At 41.4% G+C, this 23143-nt stretch overlaps 1 protein-coding gene across 2 annotated transcripts in view; it reads left to right on the top strand.

Annotated features, from left to right (window-relative positions):
* ADIPOR2 (adiponectin receptor 2) overlaps nt 1-23143 on the top strand; it is a 44559-nt gene that overhangs the window by 17105 nt on the left and 4311 nt on the right. For both annotated transcript variants that reach the window (XM_030959617.1, XM_030959618.1), the window contains exons 2-7: nt 5195-5430; nt 17752-17871; nt 19696-19867; nt 20270-20456; nt 21513-21700; nt 22906-23099. In XM_030959617.1, coding sequence (XP_030815477.1) covers nt 5263-5430; nt 17752-17871; nt 19696-19867; nt 20270-20456; nt 21513-21700; nt 22906-23099 — 1029 coding nt within the window. In that variant the 5' untranslated portion in view covers nt 5195-5262. The remainder of the gene's footprint in view (nt 1-5194; nt 5431-17751; nt 17872-19695; nt 19868-20269; nt 20457-21512; nt 21701-22905; nt 23100-23143) is intronic.

Below are 23143 nucleotides of genomic sequence, written 5' to 3'. Positions count from 1 at the left end.
AAAACAAAGTCCTCTGTGAGAATTTCCTTCCCCTCCCGTTCATACAAACCCTTATTTGCTTTGTTTTTGATTGTAGCTTTGGAATGTTAACTGTGGATGTTTTAACTCCTGAATTGAAAAAGCTCAAGACTGTTAAATTAAACAAAACAAAACAAAACAAAACAAAAAAAAAAAAAAAAAAGTCCCTTATTTCAAGTTGGTGTTAGAATACTATTATTGAGGGACAACTTGTGACAACCAGAAGATAGTAGTAGAAATACAATGTTCCAAGAGAACTGCTTTTCAGTTAGTATACCTTATTTCACTCAAGGTAGCCAGAATCAACTGTTCCATAGGCACAAAACAGACTGTGTTCTTTTCCCAATCAGTCTATCCATGGGTTGTAGTGGAAGTGCTCTGCCATTTGTACCTGTGCTGACAGTTCTGGGAAGGGAATTGTGCCTATTCTGTTCCTAAGGCCTTGCCTAAACATCTTAGAAGTCTTATTTCAATCAGCTTTGCCACTCCACTGGCATGTTTGTAGCTGTCATGGCACATGGACACAGGCAAGGCACGGTTTGTAGATTGATACAGCTTCCCTTACAAGATTTTTCAGGCACTCAAGCCCTTCATTAAATATTAAGCATTAATGAATGTTCTGAGAAATGTGTAGCCTGAAATTTTCATTATAGTCTTTTGTTCTTCTGATAACTTAAGGTCTGTTAGGGGGAACGAGCTAATCTTAGGAGGAATCACCCACTGTGTATACATTGTTTATGCCGCTTTAATGGCTGCTTTGGGCGAGGATCAGCAAGGAAAGAGCCTGCAGTGGATGCCATTGCCTACCTGAGCAGGAAAGTTTCTGCCTGTAAGGCAGTTGAGAGGGAATTGTAGGGAGAAGCAATTTTAATTCTTCTTCCAAATACCAGCTAGAATTAAATACCTTCTGAGGATCATTCTCATGCTATTTACAAGAAAGAGTGACTGACATACTGACAAGAGTGGAGTACTGGAGAGATTGCTTTGCTTAGGGGTAGTGGGAGGTAGTCTGACCATCCAGGACCGTTTTATCCTCAAAAGGGAGTGACAGATCTTTTAAATTTAATTACAAACACTACTGTTCATGTGTTTTCTTTGTTTTACTACCATGTGTCATCCTTTAGCTGAGGCAGTAAATCAGTCCCTGTGCCAGGTGAGTTCTGGGAGCTTGGAAGGGCTGCAGTGCTTACCCTAGGGAGTGTCGTACAGAGAAGAATGGCATTATCCTGTGGTGCTTAAGTCTGGCTAACTAGTCTTTCCTTATCATCTTTAGGAGTGAAGCAGTCTCCCAGATATGCTGTAGTTGTGGGTGTTGACTCCTGTGACATTGCACAGCTGCAGTGGATGCTGAAATAATGCTGCCTTCTAGTTCTCTTTGGAAAGATGGCAGGGCTGAGCCTCAGACTGGCACTGACTGTGCTCCTGTGGGGCTGGCTGATGCTCGACTGGGGTGCAGGGAGCAGCTGAGGCTGCTCCTAGGGCTGTGGCAAGGCAGCAGCACACTGAATTGACTAAAGCCTCATTTTGTGTTTCTAGGCTGTGTTTAGAACCCTGCTTGCATGAAACTGCCAAGTCCTTTCTAAAAGCTGATGGAGCATTTAGAAGTTTTTTGTATTAAAAAACCCAACAGACCAAACTCTGTAGATGCTTTTCTCAGCTTATTTTAAGCACAGCAGGAACTCACTGATTCATCTACATGCTGATATTATGGATGCAGTCATTAAGTAGATTTTAAGTCATCATGGCAACTTCCTCTTTAAATGGAAGCTAATTTTAATGAAACCTTTAATTTGCATGCTACAAAAAACGTTGAAGGATTTCATTTATGAGATTGATAATCTTCATGAGACACAAAACAGTATTTTCCAAGACCTCAAGTGTTCTATAGCTTTCCATTTTCTAGCTTTTGTTTTTGTGAACTGTGCAGTCTTAGGTAGAATGGGGCAGTAAGTATCCTCACAATGGTTCAACCATCATCTCCTGGTTAGATTCTGCTATACTTAGGAGTACTTCCTCATTTCTTAGGAAAAGGTCATCCTTCACTGAGCTGTGAGTCATAGAAACTTTATGATAGAACTCAGACTGCCTATGCCTTTTCTGTTCATAATCTTCACTGCCTTCTTTCATTTGTGAACAAATACTTCAGGCTATTTGCACTTCTGTGTTGGCACCTTCCAGTTCCATTCAGTCAGGAGTACATTTTTTAAAAGAAGTGAAACCCAGTAGTGGTTCTTTTGGATTAGCTTTTATCTTGCTTACCTTTGCATGCTCATTTAGGGCAAGCGTATTTAGCACTGTGAGGATCCTGCATGGAAACATCTTAGTTCACTGAACAATCTCACTGTCATTTCAAGAAACAGCAGCTTCTATTTCTGCAGAGCTCTGAAGATCAGCTCTGCTGCTCAATGCAAATCTGACTCTCTGGAGGTGAAATGCATCTTTTATTTTTAACCTTAGTGAATACTTGGCAGTGAGTGCTGGTGAAGTAAATCCTCAAGGCCTGATGTAAATTGGCATTCCTCTATCTATTTTATTAGGAGAGCCTTTTGCAAGCATCTTGGCCAAATGTGGTTCAGCCTGTTGTGTGGCTGTGCTGTGTCCCGGAGCACTGCTCTCACAATGTCACAGAGGTGATGTAAGGACAGCTATTAGGCAATATTGCCGGTGCTGCAGCACACAGTGGCAATGCTATTGCTTAAATCTGGCTGAAAGGAGAACCAGTAAAACTTGCTGGTTAAATGTCTCATGAAATTGCCCAATCTGTGGAACTAACTAGGGCTGTTTCTACTGACTACCTGTTTGAAATGTGTGGAATAGGAGGCAGGGGGTGTGCCTGTGTGTAACTGTTGTTTATAACCACCTGCTCTGCTTACTTGCATTTTGCTGGTTTTAGCTACAGTTTCAGATTGGTTCGGTGTACTTATTGTGGTGTAACCCCAGTGGGCAACCAAGACCCACACAGCTGCTTGCTCACTCTGCCCCGGTGGGGTGGGAGAGAGAATCATAAAAGAGAGAACCTGTGGGTTCACATAAAGACAGTTCAATAAGTGAAGCAAAAGTTGTGGATACAAGCAAAGCAAACCAAGGAATTCCTTCACCACTTCCCATGGGCAGGCAGGTGTTCAGCCATCCCATCAGGAAAGGCTCCATCAATGTAATGATTGCCCCAGCCAAAACCAGCACAGTACTGTACTGAAATTGTCTCTTATAGGTTGCTTTTTAAATTAAGATGCCCATTAGTTTAATTTCAAACTGTAGTTGTTGCTTACTCTTTCTAACATCAGTTTTGCCAAATGGCAGTGTGATTATGTCTTCATGTTTCTTGCATAAAAATAGAATTGTGAATTGGCTGCTTGAAATATGAGAAAACCAGTTAAGATTTCAGTTCTGTGGCTTCCTGAATATTTGTTCCTGCTCTTAAAATCTTCTTGCTCAACTCCTTCACTGAGCTTCCTGTGTAATGTTGCTAAACCTCCTCTTAATTCTCCTGTGGCTCTTGTGTTTACCAAGTAAACAGCTGTGGCCATTTTAGCTGTTGCATCTCAGATGGAGGTTGCTGACCCTGCAGTGAAGGTGGCAGGAAGGTGGGGATGCCATCTGCTCTGCTGTCACATTGTCACCTTACCATCCTGGGTGATTAAAGCACTGTGCCATACTGAACTCGGACAACTTGAGGTATCATTTAGTTCTGCAGAGTCTGTTACCTGCTCATTAGCAGCTCTCTCCTCTGAGGATTGCCAGGCAGCTGAGGGGATATAATATTACAAACTGCTGCAGCAAAATTAACTATAGCCCATTTGTCAGAGCTGAGAATTATCTTGCAGTGATCATATGTAAATGAAATGAGTTCCTGTAAGGACAGAATACATTATTTATTGGCTTTTTGGAGGTGACATTTTATTACAAAACTGCCAATATCAATTCCCCATCTTATATTTTTAATTTTCCCTCCTACATTATGACAAATTTCAGCATGTTTTATTGGGCAGTAAAATTCCAATTGAATTATGCATACTGGCAAGTTAAAACTTGTTAGATGGGTTGTCTTAATGTTGTGTGTTAGTCACATCAGAGCACTTAGGTGCTGCTGTAATGACACCAGGTGATTAGTGCAAAAAGAACAGATTGTCATTCAGAGTGATTCTGAAGCCTCAGCTGTGGCTTCACTCTCATAATACATTCTGATGCTTTCTGGCACTCAGACTGCAGAGTTCTCTGGAGATGGTGCTTCCCGAGGCTGCCACTGTCTAACAGGTCTCTCTGAACTGGCTGCTGAAGTGGCACCACACAGGGGTGTACAAAACAAATGGGTAACCAAAAATACTCTTGATGAGGGCTAAGATTAACAGTTGTCATCAATTTTCTGTAAATTTGACCAAATCTTTAGCATTTTGAGTTAAATTTACCCTGAATCCTTTTTGCAAGGATGTAAGTGTAGAAGACAGTTACTTCTCTGAGTAGGAACCATGGGCTATTGTTTTCTGGGGGATTTACCTGTTTTTGATTGCTCTGATGGAATGAACAATGTGTAAATTTGTCTGCTCTAATTCCTTGCACAAGTAAAGATACAAACCCATTCCTTGCAGTGATTGTGACCATGTTAATTTAAGCAAGGGAAGCATAATCACACCGTGTACTACTGCCCTCCTTGCAGTTTGTCTAAAATTAGTTGCTGCTTGAGCTCTGCTTGAGCTTTGCTTGATTGCTATTACTAGTACTTCATGTCCTAGTTTGGTGAAACCTAGTCTGGATGATTGAGCTTGGGTATGAGCTTCATACCTGCAAAAATACAGTAATTATAGAGTACCTGTGATAAGTAGTGTATTTCTAAATAATATTAACAGCCTGCTGCTTGCAATTTTGTAGAAATAATTCATAGAAGTTGACTGTGGTTTTGTAGATTTACTGCTTTTTGAAGCTCACTTTCTGTCACCTTTCAAAGTTGTGTTTAACTTGTGTTAAACAGAAGGGTATGAAACTGTTAGTGGTCTCAGGATGAGAATTCATTACCCAGCAGTGTAGAAATGTGTGTAATTGATCCTGTGGGATTTTGGGCACATATAAAAGCAGTTGTCATAGCTGTTTGGTAGCTTGTAAGCAAGCTCTTCTTCCAGCCAACTTCTGCATTCCTCTTTTTAACTTCAGTTGAGTTACACAAATGATTTTTTTCTTTCAGAGCCAAGACATAATCAGCCAAACTGAACCAAGAGGAAAGAGAATATTTGAGAAGGCCTCCAGCATCTCATGAACGAACCAACGGAACTCGATAATGCCGGTTCTGCAGAGCCAGGTCTGCGGCTCAGAAAAGGACACATGTCTGACCCTGCAACCACACAGGCAGCCTTTGAAGAGGACAGCTCTCAAGAGAGCCTTCTTCTAGTGGAGACACCACTGTCTTCTGACCAGGAAAATGTAAGTCATATGACTGATTACCTGTTAGGTTTTCTAGGAAAAATGAGTTTTGACCTAAGCACTTCAGTGTTGTAATCTAACTTTTGGACCATGAGCCTGCAACCTTTTATTACCTGCTAAATAACTGTAATAAAACCAGGAAGATTCCAGAAGTATTCAGTTGAATAAATGTATGGGAACTTGGGTGACAAGACTAGGCATAACTAGTTTTACCAGCTTTTATGTTTTTATTTTGTCCTCAAAGAAATGGGACTTGTATTGGTTTGTGTTCTGCTGAAATGCTGCTCATACAAAAAGATATTTGTTCTGTAATTTTCAATTAATTGTAAGTGAAAGGAGAAGTATTGGCTCTGGCTGCATGTAATCAGAACCTTGGCTGATTGGTATCTTTTTGATGATTAGGACAGAAAAATCTGTTTGCAAGCATTCTTGCTGTAATTAGACTGAACAGTGCATGATATCTTATCTCAGACAGTAGCCAGTAACAGACTCACAAGGCAGAGCAAAAGGATGGGGAAGCCCCTTGTGTTACTTCCTAGGACATTCTCCCAATCTTCAGCAGTTGTTGGCTCACAGATTTTCTGAGCCAGTGTCAATGTCTGCAAGTTTTTGGTGCATGAACCTTTATAAATCTTAGCAGCCACAACATGCAGAAAGAAATCCTCAGCTTTATTAGGTGTTCTACAAAGATACAGTCCAAGCACTGGAGAAAAGTACCTTCTGGTTAGAGATTTCCAGAACTGTAATTAATGCTTCTCCGAGGATATATTCAGATGGATATCAGCATAGTTAAGTGGAAGAGGCATTCATCTGAGGCTCACTATCCAGTTTATCATGGATTAATGAGTTTACTGTATCAACTCAGTCACAGCAACTGTGTGGTTTTAGCCAGCAGCAAAAACATGCTGGTGCTACTTAATGTGTGTTGGGCTGTGGCTGTAATTGCATTTGCCACAAGTTCTGGGTGTTTGCAGGGCCCATGGATCAGCTGACATGAGAACTGGTATTTGCCTTCTCAGCTTGATGAGTTGGAGCCCTTACAGAATTGAGTTCCAAGCATTCTTGTAATGAGAAGTCAGGATTGCTATTCATGTCTAGTAAGCCAAGCCAGTGCACTCACAGTTGTACTGCAATAACTTCTCTAGAACATTCTCAGTATCCTGATGAGGGAAACACCCAGAGTCTTTTTCCATTTTGTAGAAGGGTGTGGAACATGGGTTTAAGGGGCAAAGTCTTGGAAAAAATGGTTAGAAAAAGAAAAGTTGAATTGTGCTAGCAGATATTTTGAATTTACATGTTTATCTGTTGGTGTGTTGGGATCATCTGCTTTGAAGGCTGTTTTCATTCTTGTCTCTGACTTTCCTGGTTGAATAATGAGTTACCTGTAGCCTGTGGATGGAACACCCAAGGTAAAAGTCCATAATTGATTATGTGCTTTAGTTCTTTCTGTACATTGCTTAGCTAAACAGAAATTATCTGGCTGAATCAAAATTCTAACATTTTGGCAATGAAACAGTTGAAATATTTTCCTCCTCTCTTTCAGGCATTTGTAGCACATGTTGTCTTTTTGATTTTTTTTTCTTTCATCCATACAACAAATGTTTGTGGTTTTTTTCATTTTGGCTCACTACAAATGTTTGGCTTTCTCGTGTTTGATTTCTCTTTCCTAGTCTCCTGAGGTGCTGTCACAGAAGTTTGTTTTTGCCATTTGGGTCTTGCTGTTACATCTTAATCTGCATCACTTTCTCTGCCATATATGGCCTTGTGCTTTAAAAAATTTTTTTTCGTCCTTTTATTCCAGTCCTCAGTGATATCTTGGGTTTGTTAGTGTGATGTCCTTAAATTGTTTTTTGTCTTAAAAGGCTGAATAATTGATGCTTCTAATGGATCATCCCAAAACATTTTGCTGTCAAAAGTGCCAATATTGGCTTGCCAAATGGCCTTTATTATGTGATATTCTGCAGTGTTCCAGATGATCTGGAAAAAACATTATGCTATACATCTTCCTCTGCCTTGTGTAAGCCTCAGCACAGCTGTTGCTCAAATGTCAGCTTGGATTCCCTCTTTGCTCTGCTGTGCATTCTGGCTCTGTGCATCTGTCTCAGCAAAGCAACATGTAGTAGTTCATTAGCCTGACTTCTAGTTCATTTTCCTCTGGTCTGGAAGAGATTCATGCTCAGATAACAGTAATACAAGGATTTTGTTCTTGGCTAGGTGGCACCCAAGCTAAACATAGCCTTTCAAAGGTCTCAGGTAGTGCCCACTCTGAATGCAGCCACGATGGGGCTGGTGGCAACAATTCCATGTTGGGTGAGGGAAGGCAGTGAGGGCTGTGTCGTGTCTTGATGGTAGAACCACTGTTGTCATTTAATATTCTTGTAAATGCTTCTACTTAGGAAAAGCTTTTATCATAGTAAAGATGTGTTCTAAATTGTACTGGGCTTAGGACTTGAGGTGTTAGTGTAAAAAGATGTATATTTTTATCCTGTGATAATATGGCATTGTTTATTTTCCCAGTGCCTCCTATTACCTATTACATAAAATCTTCTCCGAACTCTCCTATACAAGATTCCTTTCCCTACTTGTATATCCACTTCCTGCTCCACTTGTAGAAGGAAACAGTCTGAGCTCTTAAGAGGTAGTAGTTGATGAATTTTTGATGAATTATTTTAATAGCCTTTTCTAAGGAGGGAGGCATGGAAGCATGTCATTATGTTGTTCAGAATTAATTTCAATCTTCCTCACAGCTTGCATTGTATACCATGTACTTATAATTTTGATGGACCAAAATATTGGTCCTCATAAGTAATAAAGCTTTTTTTTTTTGCTAAGAAAATGAAGATGATATTAAGAAATAAGATTTTCTCCTAAAAGTTTTTTTTTTTTCTGAGGCTTTTGACCCTGGCACCTACCTGAGAGGTTGCATAGCTGTGAACTAAAAATGAAAGATCGGACTTTCTGTAAATTGTGGCATTCAGTAGATACATGTAGCAAAGAATTACTAGCCTTAAGCATAGAACATGCTTATTCAAAATAATAGTAACACAGCTGCATTCTTCTGCCAGTCCTGTTAATCTGCCAATTTTATAACAATTTTTATGGGAAGATACAAATCATAGGACATCAATACCCTTTTTATACCTGAACCTCTCAGTCTGTATTTTATTCCATAACTCTCTGTTCTCTCCTGGAGTGCAAATATGTCCATAGATTATCCTGTCTTCCCAGTACCAGTTTCAAGGACTAGATACACATCTTGCTGTCTTTAAATGTGAAATCAGTGTAGTGGCAGGTGAGTGGTGAGCCTTCTGTGGCTTGGACCACTAGTAACCATTTGTCTGCATAATAAGCATTTGATGATGAGAAAAGCATCAAGCAAAAGCTGCATAATTCTTCTCATTCCTTCAGCAGTTTAAACTTCTTTTCCTTTTCCTGGTTTCCAGTATGTGCTGATAAGGCATTTTTCAGCAGGTGCTTCCCTCCTGTAGCATCCAGGATTTTCCTTGCCTTTGGGACAGCATCCTTTCTCCTGTCCTAGAGTTTCTGTGTCTTAACTGCCTTTGTAATTCCAGCAGTGATAGTTCCTAGAGAAATCTCTCCTACTGTGACTTTGTTAAGCTGACACAATCAAATGCATGTGACTTCTTACCATGTGATGAATGGGCTCTTTATGCAGCCCTGAAACCCCGTGCTTGATTCTTTCCCTTTGTACTTTAACCTGCCAGTGACAGGAGGTAAACAACAGAACCATTTTCTGTGCCTTTGTTCCAATCATGGGTTTTCCCCGTGCTTGGATGATGATTCCTTTCATCTTCCATGAAGTTGAGCTGTTGTGCAGTTGGCCTGTGAGGCACCGAAATGTGCCCATAAGGTGGAGAGCTGTTGCTTTGAAGTGTTTGATAACCTACAGTAAGGTTCTGGGGGGAGGTTTGTGTAGCCCGAGTTGTCTGAATGGGCAGAAGGAATTTGGGTAAATACTCCTCTGGGTTGCTTTTCAGGGAGTGTGGGCTTTGAAGGGAGAACTTGGTTGACCTCTGACAAATTTCATGATATTTCCATGTACTTACAGGAATCTTTCTAGAGCATAAATACCAAAGTGGCTTGAAGGAGGAAGGCAGAAGGATGTAACAGAATTTCAGGTACAAAAGAGAATTTTTAGAGTAATTTAGGGTGAGCAAATGACTCAAGGCTTTTAACTTGAATCACAGAACTTAAAGCCTTTTCTGTTAGAGAAGTGTTTATGTATTACCTACAAAAGCAGACTACAGACAGACTTTTTTGATACTGCATTTATTTGCTCCATGTAAATAAATGGAATTGTCTACTTGACTCCTGGTGCATGCCAGCTGAGTGAAAAAGACAGGCAAAGTCTTGAAGGTCAAAGAGAGACATTTGAGTCTTAAGAATAGTTTTCTAGGGGAAATATTTGTAAATTCTGATTGGGTGAAATTTCATCCTTTGCAAATCTACTTGCAAGTTTCAAACAATTCAGCTTTCTTTTCAGTCTGGCATTTTTCTATTGGTTCTTTGGGGTTATGATTGAAATCTTGGCATTTGCTTCTCTATTTGTCTTCTTCCTCCATTGCATTGCAGGATTTTTTGGTAAAGTGTGATTGGAAGAGACCTGGTAAAATCAAGTTTGAGTTTCCACCAAAGCACATTTCCTCTTGTTTTAAAGCTGATTGTGTTCAAATGTTGTTGTTCTGTAGATTTCTTTATCACCTCTTCCATTCCTTCATTTTTGTACGTCTTGGGAAGAAATGTTAATTCTTTGAAAGCATATGAGTTGACATTTTGCTTCAGATCAAAAGATCTTAACATCTGCATTTCTCCTTCACTTGCTGTTCTAAGAACTGGAAGTAATGTGAATTTTACTCATACTGCTAGTCACTGAAGTAAGTGCTTGAATAAATTTTTTTCCTACAGAAAAGCATTTTTGGATAGACAGAGCAGAGTATCTCCAAGTATTTCCCACTTAGACAGTATGAAGGCAATGGGACACGTTTATGGAGATGGTTTCCAGGCCCCACTGGTGCCTCCCTCGCTCATTGATGTGCCTGGGTTATGAACAGACTGTCAGAGCTTGAAATTCTGCAGAAAAGGCAAACTGGTGATCCAGTCAGCCATGCATGGGCAGTGCCCAGGAGGCTGGGAACGTGTAGGAAATGGCCACTCTCCATGTCTGCTCTGTCTCCCAGAAAACTCTCTCTGAAGCACCAAGGAATTTGTCCTGGGTGATGGTTGTGGAGTTGCAGCTGGATTCAGCTGGGCAGTGTTTCTGTGCTTGGGGAGGGCAAGTGTTGCTGCTCAGGGTTTGCTGCCTGTCAGCAGGTTTTGTAACCATTGCTTGCTGTGCTGGGTGTTGAAACTAGGAGAGGGAGGGAGTAGTTCTGTTTATAATTCACTGGCACAACAGTTTTCCTGCACAGGGGTTAGATTCCATGGGTTTTGCCTTTGTTCTCCTGGAGATCCTATCTGCCTGATTTGGGCAGCAGTGGGGGGGTGTGTCAACCTTTTACAGTGATATAAGAGAAAAAAATAGTGTTGTACTGCTGGGTTAACTTGCATCTTCCTCCAACTGTTTCAGATTGATAGACTCTGCTGTTAAGTTCAGCAGTACCCTTTCAATCTCTCTTTGTTTATTTTTGTAACAGAGCATTTCTTTTTCCATAAGCCCAGCATGCTTGTTTTCTTTTTCTCTTGTCAGGATTAACAATGGCAGAGGAGCAGAAAATGGCACATGAGGCTCTTCTGCAGTAGAAACAATTTCTACAGGCCCTCCCCCAAACTACTGCTGAGCACATGGTGGCATTGAGGCCCTGGGCCCTTGTCAGATACTGAGCTTTGACAGAAAATCAGTAGAAAATCAGAAAATCAGCTCAGAGATTCAGCAGACCCTTTTCACCTGAAGATATTTAAGGAGGGAGCTAGTTCTAATCAGAGTGTTCTAGCAAGGCTGCTGCAGAATGTGACTTTGTCCTGGGACTATTTGCTAAATGAGTTTTGAATGTTAGTGCTTGTTTTTAATGAGTGCCAGCAAGCAGACACCCATGACCAGTTGTGTAAAGCTGTTTTCAAGTGCTATATTAAATGATCTGTATCTTTTATAAGAAGGTGACCTACAAAAGAAAAACACTAAACTCCAGGAACCTCCAAGTACTTGACATTTTGACCAATGGGCCTAAAGGGGTTTTGGCACTGTGCTAATGAAAGTCTTTTTTTGGTCCAGTGACAGCAAAGGCAGCTTTGCACACCCTGCTCAGAGGTTTCCTTTTGGAGACTGCTGTGGCTGTGTTTACAAGCTTGTCAGGGAGAATGTGAATTCTAAAGGACAAAGCTGTTACTTTAAAATAACTTGGTATGTGCAGAAGTTAGGGAAAGTCAGGGAAATTTTATGATGCTGTTTGTTTCCAGTTTATTTCTCACAACTCATAAGTTGATGAAATTCTGAAAAATGTGCAACAGGCTTTTAGGAGAAATGGCATGGCAGCCTGCACTTACTGCTGCTTCCCCCTTGCAAGAGGCTGGTTGATAAAAGGTCACTTGACAGAATGGGCACAGAGGAGTTGCTGCTGAAAAACAGCAATCTGGCCAGCTGAAAGGGATGTCACAGAACTGCCATTAGAAAAATAACATTTTTATATTATAGCCTTGAACGTGTTTTGGCCATTATGCTGAAAGCTCTCGAGTTACTGAATTTGGCACGCTGCCCCAAGGAACATAAAATGATTTGAATGTCATGTTAAGCACTATTAATAATTCATCTGATGAGATCAAGATAAACAAGAGCAAAAACTCAGAGTCATGTCTAGACTTTGTGACTTCAGTTTAATGTGGGGGATAACAGTGGTATTGTAAATGCAGCAACATATGTTTTGTAACTTGAGTTTTAAGAAGAAAATAATGTCTAAGTACTGTGTCATATAATATGCCATGACTCAGTGTTAATCAAGACATTTGGTTTTTCTGAGCTATCTTGCCTGTGTCCCTACCAAGGCACAGAGTTTTGCCAGGGCACTGATCAAGAAGACAGTGGGGGAGTGTCTGTCAACAGCTGAAGGAAGCAAGAATATTAGAACAAATTCAGACTGCATCATGCTTTGAAAATTCCTGTGGTGGTAGGTTTAGGGCACTGGTGGCATCTTGGTGGTGAGTTGGCATCACAGACAGCTGAACTTTGAGACATGGGAGTTCATTAACTCCAGAGCTTAATACTACATAGGTATGTGCATGGTCAGTTGGGCTCCTGGGTAACTGAGTAATGACTCTGTCTGAAAAGAAACTCTAATGCACAAAACTTGTGCCCTTTCTGGGGCCTAGGAGAGTTTATTGCATTGCTAGTTGTCCTGGTTTTGACTGGGACAGCTAATTTTCTTTCTTGTAGCTGGTACAGTTCTGTGGTTTGCATTTAGGTGAGAGTGACATTGATAACACCCTGATGTTTTAGTTGTTGCTAAGCAGTGCTAGCCCTAAATCAAGGACTTTTCAGTGCCTCGTGCTGTGCCAGTGAGGGGAGGCACAGGAGGCTGGGAGGGAGCAGCTGACCTGGGCTGGCCAAAGGGATGTTCCAGGCCATGGAACATGGAGCCCAGTACAAAAACTGGGGAGAGCTGGCTGGGAGATGCTGGGAGACAGGATGGGTGTTGGTCACGTGGGGGTGAGGGAGAAAGTGACCACTTTTTAGAGTAAAAGGTGGCTCCATTCAGATTTCATTTATCTTTTAGTTTGCACACTCATATGACAACATTGACAGCACTTTCTGAAGTGATGAACCAGAACTTGTCACCTGTGCAAGGAGCAGTCACGTGCAAACTTTCTAGAAATCTTTAAACTGTGACAGCAAGAAACTACAGACCTCAAGAAAATACACTTTGCTTGAATTCCATTGAACATAACAGTCAAAAGTGGGAAAAATGTTTCTGGAGTCTTTTTCTGCAGTTATGACTTGACTTTTGACAGGCTTTTCCCTAGTAAGGACATTATTAACCAGCATGTCTGTTAGCAAATTTGAGAGTGATAGTATAGAAAGTGTTGGTCTGTGTGGGGAGGATAAGCTGTTGTAGTAAACAAGAGATGTTACATTTACTAGAGCAGGTTTTACTGCACTTTTCTCTGTAACAGGATCTTTGGCTATGTGATCTGACATTTTTGGACTGCATTCAGATGAGAAATTCTTGTAGTAAATGTAAACTTTTTTTTACCTTTTGTGCTATTGCTGTAAAAGTGAAATTTTATTGTTAAACTGACTTAATGATCAGCACTGTGCAATTGAGCTCTTGGGTTTCTTGCTCTTTGTTTGCTCTGGTTCTTTAAGCCTTGGGTTTGGTATTAAACTTTTTTGATCCCTACCAAAATATGCTCTGGAACTCTTGTTTAGGTGATGATCTGTCCCTGGAAGTGTGTTGCCTGGTTCTCCATACAAAGTGATATAATTAAATCTGATTTCTACCTTTTTATTTACATTCTTGTCTGTCACTGTTATCACAAAAGAAGCTGTAACACCTAACAAAATTAACTGAATATTGATAAACCAGTAAAGCTGATTCCTCTGGATGTTTTCACTTGTCCTTCAGATTTATTTTATTCTCTGGTACTGTTACTCAACTTAGATTGTGTTTATACACCTGTTGGATAATTTCCATCTCATTGGTACCTGGACTGGTTTTCAGTAGCTTTAACACTTTGTGAATTTGTAAAGGGAGTAGAATTAAAATTGGAACAATTGCTTGGCATTTCCATAGAGTTAAATGTCCAGACCTTTTAGAGTGTACATATCCAGAAGCCATGATTTCTGATTATTGTAAAAGCCTGATTGTAAACATTGCTGCATGTGTTCAGCAGAAGAGTGACAGCTGGTGATTGTAACAAGTTTGCTTGTTACAAACCAGGGGGGTTATTTAAAGATACTCTAAAATGCTCTAAAGACTTCACAGAATTGTTTAGTCAAATCTGAGGTGCTTTAAAAGAGGTTGAGTAAATTAGATGATGTAAAAGAACATCTGAGACATCAGCTGAGTGAAAATCCCTTTGGCCTATGGCCTAGAAACTACAAAGGCAAAAGTTATTCTTCAAGCACTTAATTCAGGATGTACCATAGCTCATTAAAAATGGGATTATCAGAGTTTTCTTCTGGGCTCTCATTTCTTGCACAGTTTTAGGCAAGTGATATTATTTACCCAATATGTTTCTCATTTCAAAATGTGATTCTGTGGGCAGGACTTAGAAATAGTTGAAAATGTGTCCTAAAAGGATGTGCTTGCTTATGTTGTTATGGTCTGGAATTACTCATGAATTTCTGATACAGTCAGCTGAAGAGGAGAAAATAATGAGTCCTGAGATATGAAGGAAGTTGTGACAGTGGAAATATTACAATATGCCTTCTGAGCAGGAGAGTGGGATTCTTTCTTTCAGTCATTGAAGAGCTGCAGGTCAATAGACTCCTTCAGATATCCAAGTGAAAACTGCTTTTGGTGTTGCCCTCCAGGGTAGATTTCTGACTTTAAACGAGCACAGTTTACTGTTCTTCCCAGTGAAACACTGCAGGAGGGAGTCAAGGGAGGATGGGTGTTCCAGAACAGGCCTCCTTTTGCCTCCTTAGCAAGAAAAGGACTAAGAGCTGAGCTTTAGTTTTTTCCCCTTGAATGCTAATTTTGAAGTTTAATGGCAGGAAGGAGATAGTAAAATCAATTCAATTTTTTGGCAGTAATCTGGACTGTGTATATGATATGAATTCCTTTTATCACCAAAAGAAGCTCAGTAATGATTTGTTTGTAGGCACATGGCCAAAATGCGAAGATTTTGGACTAGCTCAGAAATAGCTGTGCTCTTCAAGCTTTACAGTCTGTTCAAATTTAAGCCTTCCCATCATTCTAGAAATGGGAGTGTGTGCAGAGGGGGAAATGAACATTTTTTGGCTTTGAGTCACTGGGCAGACTGCAATGAATACAGGCTTTGATTCTGTAAGGGACCTTTTTTCCTTCAGTCCACCCAGTTGTGTAAATGGAGGGTTGCTAATTTGTGCCCCCCATTTGAGCTGGTTATTGTGTGCTGCTGGGGGAGGGAGTTCTAGAGTAGTAAAAGGCACAGCAGTGCTGCTTCTTTCAAATGCACTGGAACTGAAATGCCAGCCTTGCTTTTCCATAAGGTTTCTTTGCTTTCTAAACTGTGCAGACTATCCTGAGCATTTCCTCCAGACCTCCATGGCAGGGCACTTGGACTGGTTGATCTTTACAGCTGCCTTCTAACCCAACCCATTTTATGTTTCTGTGACCTTGGGTTAATTATTTATGATATTGAAAGCCCAGAATCCTAGAGAGCTCCATTAGTAGAAAAAGCCACTGCTGTGGGGCAGCAGTGTCAGTGAATGTTGTTGAGTCAGAATGAAACCAAATTTGCTTTTTATTCCTGTGCCTAACAGGAATTGTGCCTATTTTAGAAGGATATTAAAGCTATTTGCATCTTTCTGTTGCCTGGTGCCTCTGTGAATAGGACTAATGGGCTTATCTAGGTAGAGAGAGTGTATTTAATACTGTCTTTTTCTGCTGGAGAATCTGCTTAGAGCTGGTCAATATATCAATCACTGCTGTAAAATACAAGATATTGTTCAGAGGAATTGTTCACTAGAATCATAAATGAAGGTGATTATATGGTACAAGGTATGTGGGTTATTTGTTTAGGCAATCAAGTTTTCCTAGTGTGGACGAATGTGAGGTCATACATAAAACCTGAAGGATGTGTAGTGTGTATTACATACCAGAAATTGCATTCTGGGTAAGCAAAATTGGGTCAACAACTGGGATGGGACCTCTTTGAAAGATGAAGCTTCAGTGACTACTGCAAGGCTTGGATACAAAACAGGTATGAACATGTCATTTCTCTGTCAAAACCCCCAAAAGTATTGAAGGCTCTGGATAGCTCACTGTAGGCTGGAAGAAGTCTCATTTTATTTATGCAAAATGAGAGTTTTAAGCAGCTTATTGAGTTAACTTGACAGAAATGGTTAATAAGGCTTGACACCAGGGAGAGAGCTGTAATGTGGGACAGATGCACAGCCAGCTCCCATCCCTGGCTTGAGAGTTCAGGGCATTAATCTGAACATTACTGATAATAATTTGTAAATAAAGTAAGTGAGATTGTATACTATATTCTCAGTCACTTTGGATGGTATTATTGATACATCATCTTGATTTTAAAGTTGTTAACCATGGTATGGGAACAGGAGGGGGAAAAGTGTTCTGGGAAATCTGGAGGAGGCCAGTCTCCCTCTGTGCTGACTGTGGAGCTTTCTTGGCCTGGCCATGGGGTGTGTGGCAGCTTTCTGCATTAAGTCTTGAGGGTGCAGAAGGCTCCTTCTCTCCTTCCTAGCTTCCTCCAGTTTGTTTACATTGGAAGTTGAAATGTTGAATAGAGCCTTTGATTGGCCATGAGCATTGTAGGAAGCAAACAGGAATGTAGAACTTCCATGACCCCCTGCTTTTCTCCTCCATGGGAAGCTGGAGAGTATCAAAATATGCAGATGATGTGATAAGTCATGCTAGAGCAGAAAAGTACCACACTGTTCCTGTAAAGTTATTAACGATGTGCACCAGCCTGATATCCCAGCTGAGTGGATTATTTTATTTTTCCTTTTCATAATTCTCTTGGTACACCCTGAAGATGTAGCCATTTCTCTTTATTTGAACTTGGCTTAAAACTCTGATCGCTGTTACTGCTTTTCTTTGATAACTTGCCTTTGTCTAACTGGCAGAAGTTTCATGGTAGTTTCTGAAATACCTTGAAAAATCAAATATATGAGTAAATTCCAATGTTGGATTACAAGCTGAACAGAAGTGTCAGTTAAACAGAATAGATTTTCAGATTTGGAGTGCAAATTGAGGTGAAACATTTCTAACAAGGTAAATGGATTCCTCTCCTTGACTTGCCTTTTATTACCCTGAAATGCCAGATCCATTATGGAGGCATTAACACTGGCACAGTGACATTGAAACATAAAATAGGGAGTAATCCTTCCCTAGAGGTGGGAAGGCTGCAAGCCTCAGCCTCCATATCTGGGATTTAATGAAGCGTGACTTAGAGGAGCACTGCTGGCTTCCAAACCTGCTGGAAACATATGCAGAATGGATTAGACATGTGAGCTGTTCTCAGATACCTAAGAATGTAATCATTTTTTTTGCTTGTTCTTCTGAATTCTTTTCTCAGTGCTGTACAAGGAGAGACTTTCTTTATTTGCCAAGAGCTCAAATCATAGCTTTGTGTGGAAAACAGCATCACCTTCCTCTGTCCATCTTCCTACAGTGTTTTCTCTGTTTTTTCCCCCTCCAGTGTTCTGATGATAATAAACACAATGATGAGCCACCTCAAGAAGATGAAGGGTTTATGGGAATGTCACCTCTTCTACAAGCCCACCATGCTATGGAGAGAATGGAAGAATTCGTGTGTAAGGTAAGGGCACGTGGAAACTGCTGAAGTAATTTCCTTTTCTAGGCAGCTCCAGTGGGCAGCAAACTGTACTTGGAGGAGCTACACTGCTAATGTGAGGGAGAGGAGGTTCTCACTGTCCCCAGATGGGCATCTCATGTTCTGAGTGCCAATACTGTGCTTCCTCAGCATCTGTCTGTCATACAGGATTAAACTGTAGAGCTTGGAACAGGAGGGATTTACAACTGACACTCCACAGCTGATCATGCAGCTCAGGTGTGTCCCTTGAGAAACACCTGTGAGTGCAAAGCAGAACAAAAGCTTTCTCGTTTGAGGCACTTTGACTTACAAGGTCATTTGACCTGATTTCTTCAGATTTGCAAATATTTTGCTTTCCCAGCACCACTTGCATCTATTGTAGAATAAGCTTTGTCCCTGACTTGAAAACAATGCTGTATTGAAACCATACATAAGTAAATCCATTGTAGATTTTGTAATTGTTGACCTTGGCTCAATTTTTGCTACTTTTTAGAGCCACTGGGCTGTGTCAGTCTCTGGCCTTCCTTTCTCTCTGAAAGGAATGCTGCCTCTTTATACACTGGCTCCTGCTGGTTTTATGAGCTATTTTTGATATTTTTACAGAGGGACCCTGGTGACTTGGTGGTCTTTTGTGTATGGATCATTTTGATTTTTTGCTTTTGTTGATTTTTTTTTTTACTATGCATCTTTGCCTCTTTTAAAATATTTTGTAGGGTGGATTGTGTAAAATGAATTCCCTCCTTCTGTTTCTACCGCAATTCACATTTTTTGTTCATGAACTAAACCAGTTATTTCCTTGTTGAATGTATTTAAGAACCCAGTCTTTAACTGGGCTGCTTCTTCCGAATGGCTTTGTTTTCCTTCCATGCACGAGTGTGGAGAATTGATTTAAAAACTCTGAGCTCTTGTTGTTGAAACTGAAATAAGAATGTAGCTTTTTAAACTCAGTGTTTCAGGAACCTTCAGCCTTGCTCCTGTAACTCTAGCCAGCCATCAAGCCCACAGCAGCCTGCAGAAACAGCCCCGGTACATAAAGCAGCTCCCTGCTCCCCCTGTCCCTGGCGGCGCTGCCACTCTGAAGCCTCCATGTGTCTTGTGTTACTGCAGCAGTGCTGGAACATCTGTGCACACTTATTTCCTGTGGAGCCAGCTGCAAGAATAGCTCTGTGCACAAACCCCCTCTCCCTTTAAAGAAGAAATCCCATGGAATTGAGAGTCATGAGTCTCTTGCCTAAACTGCTCTGTCACTATTTGCTTGGGAGTGTTTCTTTCCCACTCTGAACAAGGGGGTTGGGCTTTTCTTGTTGGCCTCTCACCATTTCACATTTTCTGGCCACTATTAGTGCTAATGGGTAGCTTCTTTTGCTAGCCTTCCCCAAATGCTAGCAGATAAACAGGTTGGCTTGTGGTGGAGGAACAGGCTTATTTATTTATTGGAGAGAACTAGGTCTAGGCTTCTTCAGTTAAATGGAGAAGAAGGCCTGTAAAATAACAGAACGTGGAAATGAATTAAATGTTTTCTCTTCACCAGCAGTAAAAACACCCAATAGCCTTCCTGTCTAGTGGAATGCTGAAGTATTTCTTTCTCTGATGGTGCAGTTCATAATGGTGCAGTTTTGAACTGAAAACAGTGACTGTAGCATGTTATTTCAGGTGTAAAACCTTTTCCCCAGAGATGTTCCATCAGCTCTCCTCTGTTTACTGTACTCACAGGTTAACTCCATTTTTACTAATATGGGTTTTCTGACTATTTCCATGCACTGAAGGAGCTCCAGTGCCTGCATTTCACTGAACTCTTGTATCCCCCAGGTGTGGGAGGGCAGATGGAGAGTGATTCCCCATGATGTTCTGCCCGACTGGCTGAAGGACAATGACTACCTGCTGCATGGCCACAGACCACCCATGCCTTCCTTCCGGGCCTGCTTCAAGAGCATCTTCAGAATACACACAGAGACTGGCAACATCTGGACTCATCTCCTAGGTACTCATCCTAAATCTCATCCAATGCCTTTGTCACTCTCAAAGAAAAGAGAGCAAGATGGAAAGGTCTGTGGGGTTGTCAGCATTATCATTCCACTAGTAACCTGTTAAATTAGCAGCTTGGTATCCCTCTCCTAATTTTATCCCATCAGAGTTGGATTGGACTTGCTTAATTGTGGCATACTATACAAACAAATGCATTAAACATTTCCTAATCAATAAATTACTGTAAGATCCTTCTTCTCCCAAGTGTTAATTGGGATTGCATTTCTTGCCACTGGAACACACTTAAGTTGCAGCTTCTCTGAGTTGTGAGAGCCTTGAAGGGAAGAGGTGGTGCTTGTAGAAAGAAGAGTTTTCAGTATGCATGAGCTTGACACCTCTCTGCCTTGCTGCTTTTCAGGATGCGTGTTCTTCCTTTGTCTGGGAATCTTCTACATGTTCCGGCCAAACATGTCCTTCGTAGCACCTGTGCAGGAGAAAGTGGTCGTTGGGCTGTTCTTCTTGGGAGCCATACTCTGCCTCTCCTTCTCATGGCTCTTCCACACAGTTTATTGCCACTCAGAAGGTGTTTCCCGGCTCTTCTCCAAGTAAGTGCCTCGAGAACAGGACAGGCCAAATAGGAAACAGGTGGGAAAACAGGGCTGGGATTTGTGCCTGGAGCCCCAGTGTGGGAGTTGTTCATTGCATGACTGCATGTACTTTGGAACAGAGTTGAGCAGAGATTTAATGCAGCTTCTTCTAATTATAGTTTGTTTCAACATGAGTTTTTGTGCTGTCATTTGAGTCTTAAAACTCCATCATTTTCTGCTGTTTGGCAGGCATGTGCTTGCATCTTGCTGCTGTAAGTAATATGCCTTGAGCTTAGTTGCAGGACTTTGAATTTTTAGTGCAACCGTTACTTGTCATTTCAGCTGTTCTGACTTTGAACCTGAAACTTATGTAAGACAGTTCCACAGTGTGTATCAAGATGTCTTGGTCTTTTGGTTTTACTGCATGTTCTTTTTTTGGCTGGCTGCTGAATATCTGATATTTCCTAAAACTACTCAGCCAGGATTCTGTAATCTGCAAGACCACCTCTAAAGTAGCCCAGCAGTTAAAGTCCCCTACTGAAAAATTAACTCCTTCAGCTTTTGCAGGGGTGTTTTGTCAGGGTGTGGTAAAAAGCAGGGGCTGTGGATTTCCTTTTTTACATGGGTGCACAAAAAAGCAGCGTGGTTGAAAAATTGCAGCATTATTCCACTGTGGTCACTGAAGCTGATGCCCAGTTAACTCTTACTTGTCAGATACTGAAGTGTTTGCCTTGGCTGTGTTCTCAGAACATACTGTGTGCCTTGCCTTCAGAGGGCTCTTGCAGTGCTTTTTTCCTCATCTGAAACTAAAATGGGAGTTTTCCTCACAAAGCTTTGGTCTAAAGGCTGCTGAAGGTATTGCTGATGACCGTGTCAAAAATGGCCTTCCTGGCTCTCTGTAAGGTAATCCATTACTGTAGGTGGAAGAGTTGCTGTCAGGACCTCAGCTGCAACAGTGAGAATAATTTAGTTGCAGTGAGAAGTAGACAGTTGCTCTACTAAAGAAGGGTGTGTAGGTGTGAGGATTTCCAAAGGTTCTCACTTCTTATGATGCTGATTTTTGTTTTCTTCTAGGCTGGATTATTCTGGCATTGCACTCCTCATAATGGGCAGCTTTGTACCATGGCTGTACTACTCCTTCTACTGCAACCCTCAGCCTTGCTTCATCTACTTGATTGTGATTTGTGTCCTGGGCATTGCAGCCATAATTGTCTCACAATGGGACATGTTTGCCACCCCTGAATACCGGGGTGTAAGGGCAGGTAAGACCTGAAATTAACTGCTTTGCTTCTTGACTGCCTTTCCTGCTTCCTGCTTGCCACTTGGAAAAACCACCTTGGGTAGACTTAATTTTGTAGACCTTATATTACTGAACTGGGACCTTGGTGAGTTTTCTTTCAGCATTTATTGTACCCAGCTGGATGCACAGATAAGGGCTGGTGCAAGTCCTGGAAGTGCATTCCTGAAATGGACAGTAACACATGCAGTAGGAAAGGTGGTGCAAAGGATTTCTAGCTGCATCTAGCAACTTTGTTCTCAAAAAATGACTGGCTGCTTGGGGTGTGTATGTGTATTTGTTGTGCTTGTGCTTTTTTTTAACACTAGACTCAGACACTAGCAAATCATTGAATGATTGAGTTAATGTGAATGATTTGCCTGGATAAAACACAAGAGTTAAGATGAAGACTGTTCTTCTCTTCACGTCATCAAAAGAACAAAACCAGATTTGGGTTCACATTTTGAGGAAGGAAGAAAGAGAGCTTTAGAGGGGGCAGCTATGGAATGTGCACACAGCTGGGTTGAATAGTAATATTTCTTGTTTCTTAACCTGCACATGCTGTCTACAGTAAACCTAGATTTCCTGGACAGGTTTGGGTACCTTCAGAGCATTCAACTTTCCAAACTTAAAATCTCTGTACGGGACATGAATATTCCCCCCATGCCCACTGTTTTTACAAGTTTTCTGTCCTTGCTGCTAAAATCTAAACAAATAATCAGTGTTCTCTTATATGGCAGATCAGACGAGCACAGATGCTGCTTTTCTGTTTGGTAGGAGTACTTGTGCAGCATATGATAAACAGTCTCTTTGTTGTGTCTCCTTGTCTTGCTCTTGAGCGTTGTGGTGAAGTGAGGCTCGGTCTGTGTGGTCTCAGTTCCCTCTACAGGCCGAGAGCAGGAACTGGCCTCACCTGCATTGGAGCTGGCAGGAACAACCAGCAAATGAAATATTCCAGCTATCTGCTGGGACATGTAACTGAGTAGCTTCTGGTATATGAAGGAAGTTTGTGCACTCTTTAGCTTCCTTTCCAATAAATCTCTTCTGGGGACCTGCAGCTTCAAGAGCTGTCACCCCTCTGCTGCTTTGGCAAACGCTGAGTTTTCCTCCCGTAGCTTTTGTGTTTTCATTGTCTCCCTTTGCCACCACTGCCTTCAAACCTGACTCTCCCGCATTTTCTTTGCCTCCCAGGAGTATTTCTAGGTCTGGGGCTTAGTGGGGTAATTCCCACTCTGCACTTTGTCATCTCTGAGGGGCTCCTGAAAGCAGCCACCATGGGGCAGATAGGCTGGCTGGCACTCATGGCATGCCTGTACATCACTGGTGCTGCGCTCTATGCCGCCCGCATCCCGGAGAGATTCTTCCCTGGCAAGTGTGACATCTGGGTGAGTCTGCTGAGTCACTGGTGAGGAGACCAAGCTGAAAGCTG

Source organism: Camarhynchus parvulus, chromosome 1A (assembly GCF_901933205.1).
Source record: "Camarhynchus parvulus chromosome 1A, STF_HiC, whole genome shotgun sequence".
Taxonomy (NCBI): domain Eukaryota; kingdom Metazoa; phylum Chordata; class Aves; order Passeriformes; family Thraupidae; genus Camarhynchus; species Camarhynchus parvulus.
The sequence above is the reverse complement of the archived record's forward strand: the minus strand, read 5'-3'. Positions and strand labels throughout refer to the sequence as shown.